The sequence below is a fragment of the Drosophila miranda genome (genome assembly GCF_003369915.1).
Source record: "Drosophila miranda strain MSH22 chromosome Y unlocalized genomic scaffold, D.miranda_PacBio2.1 Contig_Y2_pilon, whole genome shotgun sequence".
In the NCBI taxonomy this organism is placed as follows: Eukaryota; Metazoa; Arthropoda; class Insecta; order Diptera; family Drosophilidae; genus Drosophila; species Drosophila miranda.
Window position 1 is genome coordinate 16,051,001 of NW_022881614.1, and position 15,497 is coordinate 16,066,497.

General features: G+C 56.6%; 3 protein-coding genes across 4 annotated transcripts; all 3 read left to right on the forward strand.

Annotated features, from left to right (window-relative positions):
- Positions 1–458: 458 nt before the first annotated feature.
- LOC117193109 (putative cyclin-dependent serine/threonine-protein kinase DDB_G0272797/DDB_G0274007) lies at positions 459–11,917 on the forward strand (the record flags this gene model as incomplete). The annotated part of the gene is made up of 3 exons (XM_033397832.1): positions 459–613; positions 3,265–3,582; positions 11,875–11,917. Coding segments are annotated over 3 exons (516 nt in total), but the record flags the coding sequence as incomplete, so codon positions are not given.
- On the forward strand, positions 11,894–12,887 carry LOC117194131. 2 transcript variants are annotated; one of them, XM_033398779.1, is made up of 4 exons: positions 11,894–12,042; positions 12,134–12,276; positions 12,357–12,439; positions 12,521–12,887. In XM_033398779.1, the coding sequence occupies exons 2-4, from the start codon at positions 12,268–12,270 to the stop codon at positions 12,606–12,608; spliced, it is 180 nt and encodes a 59-aa protein (XP_033254670.1). In that variant the 5' UTR covers positions 11,894–12,042; positions 12,134–12,267; the 3' UTR covers positions 12,609–12,887. The 2 variants fall into 2 exon arrangements, with proteins under 2 accessions (XP_033254670.1, XP_033254669.1); XM_033398778.1 differs by having other exon boundaries at positions 11,896–12,042; positions 12,124–12,276.
- A 205-nt stretch (positions 12,888–13,092) lies between these two features.
- On the forward strand, positions 13,093–15,433 carry LOC117194126 (peptidyl-alpha-hydroxyglycine alpha-amidating lyase 2-like). The gene is made up of 7 exons (XM_033398773.1): positions 13,093–13,440; positions 13,508–13,722; positions 13,819–14,017; positions 14,077–14,190; positions 14,250–14,337; positions 14,392–14,491; positions 14,554–15,433. The coding sequence occupies exons 1-7, from the start codon at positions 13,276–13,278 to the stop codon at positions 14,855–14,857; spliced, it is 1,185 nt and encodes a 394-aa protein (XP_033254664.1). The 5' UTR covers positions 13,093–13,275; the 3' UTR covers positions 14,858–15,433.
- The last annotated feature ends 64 nt before the right edge of the window (positions 15,434–15,497 follow it).

Sequence of the window (15,497 nt, forward strand, 5' to 3'; positions counted from 1 at the left end):
GAGGCGACGCCGGAGGAGAAGTGCCGGATGCACCGAGTGCTGGAGAGGGCGCGGGCGATCAGGCGGCGGAGGGACGAGCGGAAGGAGGCGCGGCGGCGACAGGCGGAAAGAGCCGCCAGTACGGAGGAGCACGGCCAAGAGAGCGACGAGGCGCCGCCACCCCCACCCTGGTGCTGCCGCCGATGCAGCCCCGGACCGACGAGGCGGAGACCGAGGGGGCGCAGCCCCAGGCCACGGGCAAGCAGGCTACGAACCCCGAGGCCGAGTGGCAGCGGCGGCTGCAGCAGGCCGAGGAGGAGGAGGGCGAGCTGTGGCAGCCTACGCCACCGGCCGAGGATGACGAGGGCCCCGAGAGGCGGCAGCCGCAGGCCGAGGAGGAGGAGGGCGAGCTGTGGCAGCCTACGCCACCGGCCGAGGATGACGAGGGCCCCGAGAGGCGGCAGCCGCAGGCCGAGGAGGAGCAGCAGCAGCAGCAGCACCAGCACCAGCAGCACCAGCACCAGCAGCAGCACCAGCAGCAGCAGCACCAGCAGCACCAGCAGCAGCAGCACCAGCAGCACCAGCATCCGCATCACCAGCAGCAGGGGCAGGAGCAGTGGCAGCAGCAACCACAGTGGAGCGGACCGGAGGCGGCCGTAATGGGACCGTACGTATCGCAGGAGGTGCGGACCGCCGTGCGCCAGGGGATGGTGTGGCACCACCAGACCCTGCACATCACGTGGGCCTCGGGGCCCGCCCCGAGCGAAGCCCAGCCAGAGGCCGGCGCCCGGGTGTGGGAGGAGATTCCACGCGGCAGCAACAACAGGGACCCGCGGAGGAGGGACCCCGGACCCGCCCCCACGACCTCAGCGGCAGCAATGGCGACGGCGGAGGCAGCGACGCGGACTGCAGAAGCGGCGAAGGTGACAGCAGAGACGCAGGCCGCGGAAATGGCGACGGCGGCCCAGACGGCGACGGCGGTCCAGACGGCGACGGCCGAGGCAGCGGCAGACACGGCGACGGCGGAGGCGGCGACGCGAACGGCAGAGGCGGCGACGACGGCAGCCGGGACGCAGACCGCGGAAACGTCGACGGCGGTCCAGACAGCGACGGCCGAGGCAGCGGCAGAGGCGGCGACGGCGGCAGCAGGGACGCAGACCGCGGAAACGGCGACGGCGGCCCAGACGGCGACGGCCGAGGCAGCGGCAGAAGCAGAGACGCGGACCGCGGAAACGGCGACGGCGGCCTCGAATGTGCAATATTGTGGATGCAACAGATTTTCGTCCTTTGTGGGGGCGGAAGGGGGTGGGGCGAAATTTTGAGATATACGTTTTATAGTGAGATCTAACAGGGGTGCGGATACTAAATTTGGTTACTCTAGCGTTAATAGTCTGAGATTTGTGAATATCCCCAGATTTTCGTCCTTTACGGGGGCGGAAGGGGGTGTGGCGAAATTTTGAAACAAACTCGTCTCGGTCCGATATATTAGGAGTGTGGATACCAAATTTGGTTGCTCTAGCTTTTGTAGTCTCTGAGATCTAGGCGCTAATGTTTTACTCTAAGCAAAGCCGCCTATGCTACGTGAGTGTTAGAGAGAGACAGGGCGAGAAAAAATGAAATTGTTTTCTTGATGCTGGCTATAATAATAACACGATCCAATTCAGATTCTGCAATCTAAGATATGGTCATTCTCTACGATTCTGCGTTTTTGGTTTTCTCATATCTTTAAAATTGTGGATGCCACAGATTTTCGTCCTTTGTGGGGGCGGAAGTGGGCGGGGCGAAGTTTTGAAATATTTTTGTAGCAGTGACATATCACAGAAGTCTGGATCCAAAACATCGTTGCTCTAGCTCTTATAGTCTTTGAGCACTAGGCGATGAAGGGGACGGACAGAAGGACAGACGGACAGACGGACGGACGGACAGACAGACAGGGCTCAATCGACTCGGCTATTGATGCTGATCAAGAATATATATACTTTATGGGTCGGAAACGATTCCTTCTGGACGTTACACACATCCACTTTTACCACAAATCTAATATACTCCTCCGGATAACTAAGGGCCATATTGGCCTATGCGTGGCCCCGCTGAGGGCCGTCCGGGTTAACCTAACCTAACCTAATATACCCCCGAAATCGGATAGAGAGCGGAGAGCGCGACGGCACTCACACAACCATGGGAAAGATGCCGTTAGAGAGTGCGGCCGGCAAAGAGACGAGGCTGAGGGCCATGAGTACAAACGCAACAACCGTTAGAACCAGGCAAGAGACCGAAACACGGAGCACCGGCACCGGTAGAGGGAACGCTTGGCAAAGCAACGCGTGTATATAGGCGGGTGGAAAACGGAACAGCGAACACTTGAAGGTAATTATCACCAGAAAGAACGCAAGAAAAAGTAGCAAGAATAAAAGATGGAGATGAAACGCGGGCTCAACCACGAGGATGGCAGGAAGAAGATGGAGGATATTATGGCCTTCCTGGAGGAGCAACAGGCGATCGTGGGAGAAGGGGGCTATCGCGCCGGTACTTCTCGTCAGCAACGGGCGTCTTTGCTCTCGCGTAGCGACGAGGAGGATGGGTGCGACGGCTCCCAGTTCCTTCAACTGCTGGCCTCGCCGTTGGTGTCACCGGCGCCGTCGGGGCACGACTCGGTGTCGCCGACGGTGTCATCGGATTAGGGCGCCGAGGAGGGCGACGACGAGGTCCTATGCACCGACGGCCCGCGCGCGCCAACCGCTCAATAGAAGGCCAGGTGGAGACGGCAGCAAGGGGCGGAGCCGGAGACGAGGAATGGAAGTCCGCTGACCCTGCGCGACAAAATCGAGGCGGTGAGGCGGAGGTTTCAGGAGGCGACGCCGGAGGAGAAGCGCCGGATGCACCGAGTGCTGGAGAGGGCGTGGTCGATCAGGCGGCGGAGGGACGAGCGGAAGGAGGCGCGGCGGCGACAGGCGGAAAGAGCCGCCAGTACGGAGGAGCACGGCCAAGAGAGCGACGAGGCGCCGCCACCCCCACCCTGGTGCTGCCGCCGATGCAGCCCCGGACCGACGAGGCGGAGACCGAGGGGGCGCAGCCCCAGGCCACGGGCAAGCAGGCTACGAACCCCGAGGCCGAGTGGCAGCGGCGGCTGCAGCAGGCCGAGGAGGAGGAGGGCGAGCTGTGGCAGCCTACGCCACCGGCCGAGGATGACGAGGGCCCCGAGAGGCGGCAGCCGCAGGCCGAGGAGGAGGAGGGCGAGCTGTGGCAGCCTACGCCACCGGCCGAGGATGACGAGGGCCCCGAGAGGCGGCAGCCGCAGGCCGAGGAGGAGCAGCAGCAGCAGCAGCACCAGCACCAGCAGCACCAGCACCAGCAGCAGCACCAGCAGCAGCAGCACCAGCAGCACCAGCAGCAGCAGCACCAGCAGCACCAGCATCCGCATCACCAGCAGCAGGGGCAGGAGCAGTGGCAGCAGCAACCACAGTGGAGGGGACCGGAGGCGGCCGTAATGGGACCGTACGTATCGCAGGAGGTGCGGACCGCCGTGCGCCAGGGGATGGTGTGGCACCACCAGACCCTGCACATCACGTGGGCCTCGGGGCCCGCCCCGAGCGAAGCCCAGCCAGAGGCCGGCGCCCGGGTGTGGGAGGAGATTCCACGCGGCAGCAACAACAGGGACCCGCGGAGGAGGGACCCCGGACCCGCCCCCACGACCTCAGCGGCAGCAATGGCGACGGCGGAGGCAGCGACGCGGACTGCAGAAGCGGCGAAGGTGACAGCAGAGACGCAGGCCGCGGAAATGGCGACGGCGGCCCAGACGGCGACGGCGGTCCAGACGGCGACGGCCGAGGCAGCGGCAGAGGCGGCGACGGCGGCAGCAGGGACGCAGACCGCGGAAACGTCGACGGCGGTCCAGACAGCGACGGCCGAGGCAGCGGCAGAGGCGGCGACGGCGGCAGCAGGGACGCAGACCGCGGAAACGGCGACGGCGGCCCAGACGGCGACGGCCGAGGCAGCGGCAGAAGCAGAGACGCGGACCGCGGAAACGGCGACGGCGGCCCAGACAGCAACGGCCGAGGCAGCAGCGACGGCGACGACAGCCCCGACGGAGGTGGAACTCGAGGCGTGGGAGCGCGGATCGTGGGTGTGGCCCGCACCGGAGAGGTCGACGGCGGCCGAGCGCCCGGCTCTGAAGCGGCAGGCCTCCTGCCCGGAGCCCTGTGCAGGACCGAAGCGACCGGCCCTGCAACGGCAGAGCTCGGCACCGGCAGCCACGGTCCACTGGACGGCGATCCCGCGGGAGGAGTGGCCGGCGGCGGTGGTCCGCGCGCAGACCCAGATTCGCCTCGTGGGTAGGAGGGTGAAGAAGCTGGTGAGCGAGCGGGGTACCCGGTACCGCATTGCGATGTCGGCCACACGCACGGAGGTGTTCCGCGAACAAAAGTAGGGGGAAAAAAAAGGAAAAGGAAAAAAAGAGCAAAAGGGGTCGAAAAAAAGGGGTGAAAAAACAAGGGCGAAACACGCGGGAAGAAAATGAATAAAGAGAAGACGAAAAAGAGAAAAGTGGAATACTTACTGGGGAGAAATATCGAGTGGATCGCCTAAACGCCCCTACACCTTATCGATAGGCGGGGAGACGACCCAGCCAGAAAATTGCAAGGGCTGGCAGCGCCGCCCGAGCAAAGGCGCCAGGGCGCCCGTGATCCCAGATGTAGTAAGGAGTGCGCGTAAAATGGGGCCGTTTGAATGGGGAAAGCACACTCCGTCGCAAGGTCGCGGAAAACGGGAGTATTCCGCTGCGGGAAGAAAGAGGGGGGTGTGAGGAACCGCGGTTCCCACAGGCCGAATTCGACCAAAGCATAGCCGGATAAAGGCGGTGGGACGGTCGGATAAAGGCTGATGGCTGGCTGGATAAGGCGAAGGTCAGCCCAGATACCCACGGATATCCGGATGCGGCGAAGAGGCCAAGGGCCCCGAGAGGAGAAGTATCCCGCTCTCGGAGCGAGAGAAACGCGAGAGGCAGAGGAGACGGCGGGATCGGGCCGGCAGAGATACGACGCATGACCAAATATGGGCATGGGATCACGCCACCGGCCAGGCCCCGTTACGAAGGCCGTGGAAACCAGGAGACGGCGATGGAAAACTACCAACGCCGAGCCGGGGCCCGTCAAGGGGCTATAAAAGGAGGCTGCGGCGACGAAGCGGGTCTCGTTTTCCGTGGAGAAGGGATCGCGCGCGCACGTTGAAACCCCGCCGAAACGTAAGAGTGATACCCGGTACGGTTCGAAGAAGTGCAGTGAAGTGAATAGCAACAGGAAGACAGGCCCCGCCTGCCCCAGAGTGAGTCTAAGTTAAGAGGTGATCCACAGTTGCCGGCGGAAGCTAAGAGGGGAGTGCGAGACGTGGAGTGCGGATTTGCGTGGCGGGCCAAAGCAATAGCGGATGTCAAACTGGCCCAATCATTAGCCTCAACGCTGCCACACCCGACGAGAGCCCACGCGTGGTGGAGATCCATAGATAAGTTGAATTGTAGCATCTAGCCCTAAGTCCTAATATAATTACGAATAAAGAGAAATTCGATTAAAGAAAAGGAAGGTCTTATCATTTGTCGTTGGGGGCAACAATAACGAGGGGGAACGTTGTGAGTTGCTGCGGACACCGCAACTCTACAGTTATCCCCGATACTAAGTCAGTATGGCTCTCCTCCGGCAGACGCCGCTAATATTGAACCACACGACAAAGAGTGCGTGCGAGAGAGACAGAAAATCAGTCTGAGCGTGACGTCGGGCGCTGCGTAGCCACTGAAAATTGATTTCTTGCTTTTGGCTACAAAAATTATCCGATCTGATCCAGATTTAGCAATCTGATAGATATGGTCATTATCTATGATTCTGCGCTTTTAGTTTTCTCGAATGTGCAATATTGTGGATGCAACAGATTTTCGTCTTTTGTGGGGGCGGAAGGGGGTGGGGCGAAGTTCTGAGATATACGTTTTATAGTGAGATCTAACAGAAGTGCGGATACCAAATTTGGTTACTCTAGCCTTTATAGTCTCTGAGATTTGTGGATGCCACAGATTTTCGTCCTTTGCGGGGGCGGAAGGGGGTGTGGCGAAATTTGGACACAAAACGGTCAAGGTCCGATATCACAGGAGTGTGGATACCAAATTTGGTTGCTCTGGCTCTTATAGGTTCTGAGATCCTTGAACTCATATTTTGCAATTGACAAAACCGACCATGAAACCTGTGTGTTAGAGAGAGACAGAGCGAGAAAGAATGAAATTGTTTTCTTGATTCTGGCTATAATCATTTTACGATCTGGTTCAGATTTTGCACTGTAGAAGATATGGTCATCCTCGCCGATTCTGCGTTTTTGGTTTTATCGTATCTTTAAAAATGTGGATGCCACAGATTTTCGTCCTTTGTGGGGGCGGAAGTGGGCGGGGCGAAGTTTTGAAATATTTTTGTAGCAGTGACATATCACAGAAGTCTGGATCCAAAACATCGTTGCTCTAGCTCTTATAGTCTTTGAGCACTAGGCGCTGAAGGGGACGGACGGACGGACGGACGGACGGACGGACGGACAGACAGGGCTCAATCGACTCGGCTATTGATGCTGATCAAGAATATATATACTTTATGGGTCGGAAACGATTCCTTCTGGACGTTACACACATCCACTTTTACCACAAATCTAATATACTCCTCCGGATAACTAAGGGCCATATTGGCCTATGCGTGGCCCCGCTGAGGGCCGTCCGGGTTAACCTAACCTAACCTAATATACCCCCGAAATCGGATAGAGAGCGGAGAGCGCGACGGCACTCACACAACCAGGGGAAAGATGCCGTTAGAGAGCGCGGCCGGCAGAGAGACGAGGCTGAGGGCCATGAGTACAAACGCAACAACCGTTAGAACCAGGCAAGAGAGACCGAAACACGGAGCACCGGCACCGGTAGAGGGAACGATTGGCAATGCAACGCGTGTATATAGGCGGGTGGAAAACGGAACAGCGAACACTTGAAGGTAATTATCACCAGAAAGAACGCAAGAAAAAGTAGCAAGAATAAAAGATGGAGATGAAACGCGGGCTCAACCACGAGGATGTCAGGAAGAAGATGGAGGATATTATGGCCTTCCTGGAGGAGCAACAGGCGATCGTGGGAGAAGGGGGCTATCGCGCCGGTACTTCTCGTCAGCGACGGGCGTCTTTGCTCTCGCGTAGCGACGAGGAGGATGGGTGCGATGGCTCCCAGTTCCTTCAACTGCTGGCCTCGCCGTTGGTGTCACCGGCGCCGTCGGGGCACGACTCGGTGTCGCCGACGGTGTCATCGGATTAGGGCACCGAGGAGGGCGACGACGAGGTCCTATGCACCGGCGGCCCGCGCGCGCCAACCGCTCAATAGAAGGCCAGGTGGAGACGGCAGCAAGGGGCGGAGCCGGAGACGAGGAATGGAAGGCCGCTGACCCTGCGCGACAAAATCGAGGCGGTGAGGTGGAGGTTTCAGGAGGCGACGCCGGAGGAGAAGCGCCGGATGCACCGAGTGCTGGAGAGGGCGCGGGCGATCAGGCGGCGGAGGGACGAGCGGAAGGAGGCGCGGCGGCGACAGGCGGAAAGAGCCGCCAGTACGGAGGAGCACGGCCAAGAGAGCGACGAGGCGCCGCCACCCCCACCCTGGTGCTGCCGCCGATGCAGCCCCGGACCGACGAGGCGGAGACCGAGGGGGCGCAGCCCCAGGCCACGGGCAAGCAGGCTACGAACCCCGAGGCCGAGTGGCAGCGGCGGCTGCAGCAGGCCGAGGAGGAGGAGGGCGAGCTGTGGCAGCCTACGCCACCGGCCGAGGATGACGAGGGCCCCGAGAGGCGGCAGCCGCAGGCCGAGGAGGAGCAGCAGCAGCAGCAGCACCAGCAGCACCAGCACCAGCAGCAGCACCAGCAGCAGCAGCACCAGCAGCACCAGCAGCAGCAGCACCAGCAGCACCAGCATCCGCATCACCAGCAGCAGGGGCAGGAGCAGTGGCAGCAGCAACCACAGTGGAGGGGACCGGAGGCGGCCGTAATGGGACCGTACGTATCGCAGGAGGTGCGGACCGCCGTGCGCCAGGGGATGGTGTGGCACCACCAGACCCTGCACATCACGTGGGCCTCGGGGCCCGCCCCGAGCGAAGCCCAGCCAGAGGCCGGCGCCCGGGTGTGGGAGGAGATTCCACGCGGCAGCAACAACAGGGACCCGCGGAGGAGGGACCCCGGACCCGCCCCCACGACCTCAGCGGCAGCAATGGCGACGGCGGAGGCAGCGACGCGGACTGCAGAAGCGGCGAAGGTGACAGCAGAGACGCAGGCCGCGGAAATGGCGACGGCGGCCCAGACGGCGACGGCGGCAGCAGGGACGCAGACCGCGGAAACGGCGACGGCGGCCCAGACGGCGGAGGCGGCGACGCGAACGGCAGAGGCGGCGACGACGGCAGCCGGGACGCAGACCGCGGAAACGTCGACGGCGGTCCAGACAGCGACGGCCGAGGCAGCGGCAGAGGCGGCGACGGTGGCAGCAGGGACGCAGACCGCGGAAACGGCGACGGCGGCGCAGACGGCGACGGCCGAGGCAGCGGCAGAAGCAGAGACGCGGACCGCGGAAACGGCGACGGCGGCCCAGACAGCAACGGCCGAGGCAGCAGCGACGGCGGCGACAGCACCGACGGAGGTGGAACTCGAGGCGTGGGAGCGCGGACCGTGGGTGTGGCCCGCACCGGAGAGGTCGACGGCGGCCGAGCGCCCGGCTCTGAAGCGGCAGGCTTCCTGCCCGGAGCCCTGTGCAGGACCGAAGCGACCGGCCCTGCAACGGCAGAGCTCGGCACCGGCAGCCACGGTCCACTGGACGGCGATCCCGCGGGAGGAGTGGCCGGCGGCGGTGGTCCGCGCGCAGACCCAGATTCGCCTCGTGGGTAGGAGGGTGAAGAAGCTGGTGAGCGAGCGGGGTACCCGGTACCGCATTGCGATGTCGGCCACACGCACGGAGGTGTTCCGCGAACAAAAGTAGGGGGAAAAAAAAGAAAAAGGAAAAAAAGAGCAAAAGGGGTCGAAAAAAAGGGGGGAAAAAACAAGGGCGAAACACGCGGGAAGAAAATGAATAAAGCAAAGACGAAAAAGAGAAAAGTGGAATACTTACTGGGGAGAAATATCGAGTGGATCGCCTAAACGCCCCTACACCTTATCGATAGGCGGGGAGTCGACCCAGCCAGAAAATTGCAAGGGCTGGCAGCGCCGCCCGAGCAAAGGCGCCAGGGCGCCCGTGATCCCAGATGTAGTAAGGAGTGCGCGTAAAATGGGGCCGTTTGAATGGGGAAAGCACACTCCGTCGCAAGGTCGCGGAAAACGGGAGTAGTCCGCTGCGGGAAGAAAGAGGGGGGTGTGAGGAACCGCGGTTCCCACAGGCCGAATTCGACCAAAGCATAGCCGGATAAAGGCGGTGGGACGGTCGGATAAAGGCTGATGGCTGGCTGGATAAGGCGAAGGTCAGCCCAGATACCCACGGATATCCGGATGCGGCGAAGAGGCCAAGGGCCCCGAGAGGAGAAGTATCCCGCTCTCGGAGCGAGAGAAACGCGAGAGGCAGAGGAGACGGCGGGATCGGGCCGGCAGCGATACGACGCATGACCAAATATGGGCATGGGATCACGCCACCGGCCAGGCCCCGTTACGAAGGCCGTGGAAACCAGGAGACGGCGATGGAAAACTACCAACGCCGAGCCGGGGCCCGTCAAGGGGCTATAAAAGGAGGCTGCGGCGACGAAGCGGGTCTCGTTTTCCGTGGAGAAGGGGTCGCGCGCGCACGTTGAAACCCCGCCGAAACGTAAGAGTGATACCCGGTACGGTTCGAAGAAGTGCAGTGAAGTGAATAGCAACAGGAAGACAGGCCCCGCCTGCCCCCAGAGTGAGTCTAAGTTAAGAGGTGATCCACAGTTGCCGGCGGAAGCTAAGAGGGGAGTGCGAGACGTGGAGTGCGGATTTGCGTGGCGGGCCAAAGCAATAGCGGATGTCAAACTGCCCCAATCATTAGCCTCAACGCTGCCACACCCGACGAGAGCCCACGCGTGGTGGAGATCCATAGATAAATTGAATTGTAGCATCTAGCCCTAAGTCCTAATATAATTACGAATAAAGAGAAATTCGATTAAAGAAAAGGAAGGTCTTATCATTTGTCGTTGGGGGCAACAATAACGAGGGGAACGTTGTGAGTTGCTGCGGACACCGCAACTCTACAGTTATACCCGATACTAAGTCAGTATGGCTCTCCTCCGGCAGACGCCGCTAATATTGAACCACACGACAAAGAGTGCGTGCGAGAGAGACAGAAAATCAGTCTGAGCGTGACGTCGGGCGCTGCGTAGCCACTGAAAATTGATTTCTTGCTTTTGGCTACAAAAATGATCCGATCTGATCCAGATTCAGCAATCTGATAGATATGGTCATTATCTATGATTCTGCGTTTTTAGTTTTCTCGAATGTGCAATATTGTGGATGCGTCAGATTTTCGTCTTTTGTGGGGGCGGAAGGGGGTGGGGCGAAATTCTGAGATATACGTTTTATAGTGAGATCTAACAGAAGTGCGGATACCAAATTTGGTTACTCTAGCCTTTATAGTCTCTGAGATTTGTGGATGCCACAGATTTTCGGCCTTTGCGGGGGCGGAAGGGGGTGTGGCGAAATTTGGACACGAAACGGTCAAGGTCCGATATCACAGGAGTGTGGATACCAAATTTGGTTGCTCTGGCTCTTATAGGTTCTGAGATCCTTGAACTCATATTTTGCAATTGACAAAACCGACCATGAAACCTGTGTGTTAGAGAGAGACAGAGCGAGAAAGAATGAAATTGTTTTCTTGATTCTGGCTATAATCATTATACGATCTGGTTCAGATTTTGCACTGTAGAAGATATGGTCATCCTCGCCGATTCTGCGTTTTTGGTTTTATCGTATCTTTAAAAATGTGGATGCCACAGATTTTCGTCCTTTGTGGGGGCGGAAGTGGGCGGGGCGAAGTTTTGAAATATTTTTGTAGCAGTGACATATCACAGAAGTCTGGATCCAAAACATCGTTGCTCTAGCTCTTATAGTCTTTGAGCACTAGGCGCTGAAGGGGACGGACGGACGGACGGACGGACGGACGGACGGACGGACGGACGGACGGACAGACGGACAGACAGACAGGGCTCAATCGACTCGGCTATTGATGCTGATCAAGAATATATATACTTTATGGGGTCGGAAACGATTCCTTCTGGACGTTACACACATCCACTTTTACCACAAATCTAATATACCCCAATACTCATTTTGAGTATCGGGTATAAAAATACGTTGCGACGAATCGGCCGACCGCTGAGCGAGCCCAGCAAACTCAAGCGAACCAAGAAGCAGGTTCGTTACAATACATATATATATGTACATGTATATAAAGAGATTTTCATAATTTTCTACCTGTTGAGATGGCTGATTTGACGTGGCCAATATGAAAATACTTTTGGCAGCTGAATGAGCTTTCAAACTATTTAAAGCATCTCTGCCTCGGCGCGTATGCTGAGTCATGTCTCGTGCGAGATGACGTCGGGGAAATGCCGACAAACAAAACAAAAGAATTTGATCAAGAAATGTATTGTGTCAAGATTTCATCAAAGATGCATGCCTATAGGGTGCACACATCCCCATTCCCCATTCATGAATATAAACCGATGGTAATATAATTGCATGTGGCCCCCATGCAGACGAACAGTGGGACAAGAACCCTCCACACACACACGCACACACAGAGGGACTTCTGCATGTGCAAGAGTACATAAATTAGAGTGTACACGTGTGTGCGTGTCTAGAGAAAGCGAAAAGCCGACGACTGGGGTCCCGATTCCATTTCCCGTTGTAGTTGCTTTGCCGAACGCCCAGCCCCAGCAGTTGTTGCCACGTGACACTCGCCACAGGACATGCATGTACCACGTGAGGATGTACAGTGAAAGTTATGAAGAAAAGCCCCCTCTTTAAGTGAAACGTAAAACCAATAACGAAAAATACAAAAACCGAAACGATGCGAAAGGTCAGACCATAATGGAAAAAGGAAAATAATTTGAAAAATATAAAAATATAATTTGATTATTTTATTGCTAATTGTGTTAAGGTGATCACAGGGCTGCCCTTGGCATCGCGGTGGTTGCTTCTGGGCTGCTGCCTGCGACTGTCCCTGCTCCTGGTGCCCGCACCGGCCGATGCACAGGCGCATCTAACGAAGCGCAGCTACTCGGACCAGAGCGTTCACGGCTATATGACAGAGGTCTGTGGTGTGCGGGTGAGTGGAGCTGGAGATTGGCCCAATTAACCCCTCTCCCCTTGGATTGTTTGATCATATTGCAGCGCACCTGCTGGTGGAACGAGGTGTGCAAGGAGGAGTTCCAGAGCCTGTTTCGGTGCAAATGTCCACAGTACTCCTACTGCCGGTGAGTGAGTTACGTGACCATCTTCTCGACGGCGAGTCCGCTGATGCACAGGGGATGCTTGTCTCATTTCACTGTTTACAGCTCCCCGGGACGCTTTTACAATGCTTACTGCTCCATGACGGACACTGGCTATATTTGGACTCAGTCCAACTGGGATTGGGGGTCGTAGAGCACACGTATAGCCCACGTAGAGCCCACGGATTACGGCCCTGCTCCACCCACTGCCCAACACCCGCTGTGACGTCAAAGACACTGACTGCTGATTGTATGCTTCCATCTCCAAAGTGGCCTCCAAACTCCAAATCGATTCTCTGTTCATTGCACCATTAATTGTAAACTTAATCGAGCACGTTGACATCAAAATCGTATCGAATTTCGCCATCGAACTGTTATCGATGGCGTTTGCACCATATAATCGAATCGAATAAAGCCTTACTTTTCGCCGTCACTGTTCTGTCGTATTGGAAAATCAATAAACGCTTTCCAATCTCCAACAGCTTGCGGCAGGGCCACAGTGGGGCAATCAGACGCACATCTGAAAATACCCAGGAATTTCAAACCATTTACCGAGCGGATGGGCTAGGGCCCAGTGTGCTGGGGATCAGCAGGCGCAGGCGCCAAAAATGAAAGCGAAAATCGAAAAGCGTGGGACTATCAGCGTCAGTGCGTGTGGGGGAGTGGAGTGAAGTTCGTGGTCCAAAGGCAGTTAGTCTATTGCCAGCGCAACATATGTACATATAGACACCGCCAACAGATGTTAGCAGAGCAGAAAATCGCGCAAGCAGAGCACAAGTAAACTTCTGCCACTAGAAAAACGCAAGTCAGAGGAGTTCCAAATGTCGTGCATTCATCTTGTGGCGCTGCTGGCGCTGCTGGCGCTCTGCCTGGGAGCAGTGGCCGCGAACAGCAAACACCTGCCAGGGGGGGTGAACCTCAACGAACGGTTCTTCAACCAGGTGAGGGCGCTCATCAAGCGCCGCATGCAGCAGAAGGACCTTCAGGTGAGCTAGTCTCCACCAAAAAACTGTGTCGTTCATATCGTCAGGGGTTGTCCACTGTCCGTTGCAGCCGCCGCAGCTGCCACTGGTGGACGATGAGGTGGCCCTGCAGAACCAGCGCAGCTACGACAATGTACCCATTCCGGCGGCCAGTGTGCCCACTCCTGTGCTCGTGGAGAACTGGCCCACCGAGCAGCACAGCTTCGGCCAGGTCACCGCCGTCTCCGTGGACCCACAGGGCAATCCAGTCATTTTTCATCGCGCTGACCGCTACTGGGACGTAAAGTGGGTCAACAGCTTTCGCAGTTGCATAGTAACAAGTGTCTACTCTCACGTGGGACACGTATACATATCTGATTTGTGTGTCCAATCTGCTTGCAGCACCTTCAACGAAAGCAATATCTACTACCTCATCGAGTACGGGCCGATTAAGGAGAAGACGATCTATGTCCTAGACTCGAAGACGGGTGCGATTAAATCTGGCTGGGGCTCAAATATGTTCTACATGCCCCATGGCATGACCATCGATATTCATGGCAACTACTGGATTACGGACGTGGCTATGCACCAGGCATTCAAGGTACATAGTTTTTATACAGAGTCCTTTATCTAGTCCTATACTATATAGTCCTGGTTTAGTTTAAGCCCTTCGGCAGCAAGCCTCTTCTTACGATTGGCAAACGCTTCCGCCCTGGATCCTCCGTCAAACATCTGTGCAAGCCGACTTCCATAGCTGTGGCCACCACGGGAGAGGTAAGACTCTCAGACCCTTTGACTAGGAAGAATGTTTTCATATATGTATGTATTCACAGTTCTTTATCGCCGATGGCTACTGTAACAGTCGCATCCTGAAGTTCAATGCCGCTGGCAAGCTGCTTCGTACGATTCCACAGCCACCAGGTACGTATATTTAGTGTTTGAGTGTTCATCATAACATTCCAAAATCCCTTCCAGAGTTTCTGTCACTTCAGGTGCCACATGCCATCACCCTGTTGGAGCACTTGGATCTACTGTGTATCGCTGACCGCGAGAATATGCGCGTCGTCTGTCCCAAGTGAGTGGAGTAGCAAAGCAATCCTAAAACGATTCCCAAATTGCAAAATGAAACTCTTGCAGAGCCGGCTTGAAGTCTTCCCATGGCGAGGGTGAGCCTGCAGCCACCATACAGGAGCCAGATCTGGGTCGCGTCTTTGGCGTCGCCAGTTACGGCGATATAGTGTTCGCCGTGAACGGACCCACCTCGATGTTGCCCGTGTGCGGCTTCACCATCGATCCGCGGTCGGAGGCCATTATCGGGCACTGGGGCGACTTCAAAAATCCGCATTCGATGGCCGTCAGTGTTAACGGGTCGGCCCTGTATGTCACTGAGATCGGAACCAATCATCAGACAAATCGCGTCTGGAAGTACGTTCTGGCCTAAGCCCTAAAGATCGCAGAGCCAATACAGACCCCGAACCCCAAATAACTACCGTTATAGACGCTCTCCAGCATGTCCACTTATAACTCGTACAGAAATAGAAATATATGTATACAAAAAATAGATCAGAATCAGATAGTTATCAACAGGATCAGGATCAATACAGATACAGGATACGGGATACAGATACAGAGACTAGTAGGAGAAGACACCAACTATTTAATTGTAATAGTAATTGTTAGAGTAACGTCGTACAATATACTCGTAAGTATGTAAATTTCTTGACACATACCACAACAAACATAACCTCAGACTTTATGTTTTTGCACTGTAATGAGCAAACGCGGACTCAGAACCCGTATTACAAAGCAGCTTATTTGTAATAGTTCATATACTATATTTAGTATAGTATGGGTACTATTCATTAACATAAACTAGGCACACGAGTGCGGGGGCTTTAGAATACCATAATCCACAGAATATCCAAAAGGCACACGGAGCGCATAAAAAAACACATACACTAATGTACCATACTATATAGTAATATATATCCAGTTGACAAAACTTTACATATGCATATATATATATACAATATACCTTAACGAACTATTATAACCGATGTAAATTATGTATGTAATAAACT

Bases quoted from the DNA above. Each gene is read 5' to 3' on its own strand.
- LOC117194131 (XM_033398778.1), top strand. The intron at 12,277-12,356 runs GTCTGTGGTGTG...ATCATATTGCAG, and splicing joins TTCACGGCTATATGACAGAG to CGCACCTGCTGGTGGAACGA. The intron at 12,440-12,520 runs GTGAGTGAGTTA...CACTGTTTACAG, and splicing joins CCACAGTACTCCTACTGCCG to CTCCCCGGGACGCTTTTACA.
- LOC117194126 (XM_033398773.1), top strand. From the start codon at position 13,276: ATGTCGTGCATTCATCTTGTGGCGCTGCTGGCGCTGCTGGCGCTCTGC. The intron at 13,723-13,818 runs GTGGGTCAACAG...ATCTGCTTGCAG, and splicing joins GACCGCTACTGGGACGTAAA to CACCTTCAACGAAAGCAATA. The intron at 14,191-14,249 runs GTAAGACTCTCA...ATGTATTCACAG, and splicing joins CTGTGGCCACCACGGGAGAG to TTCTTTATCGCCGATGGCTA.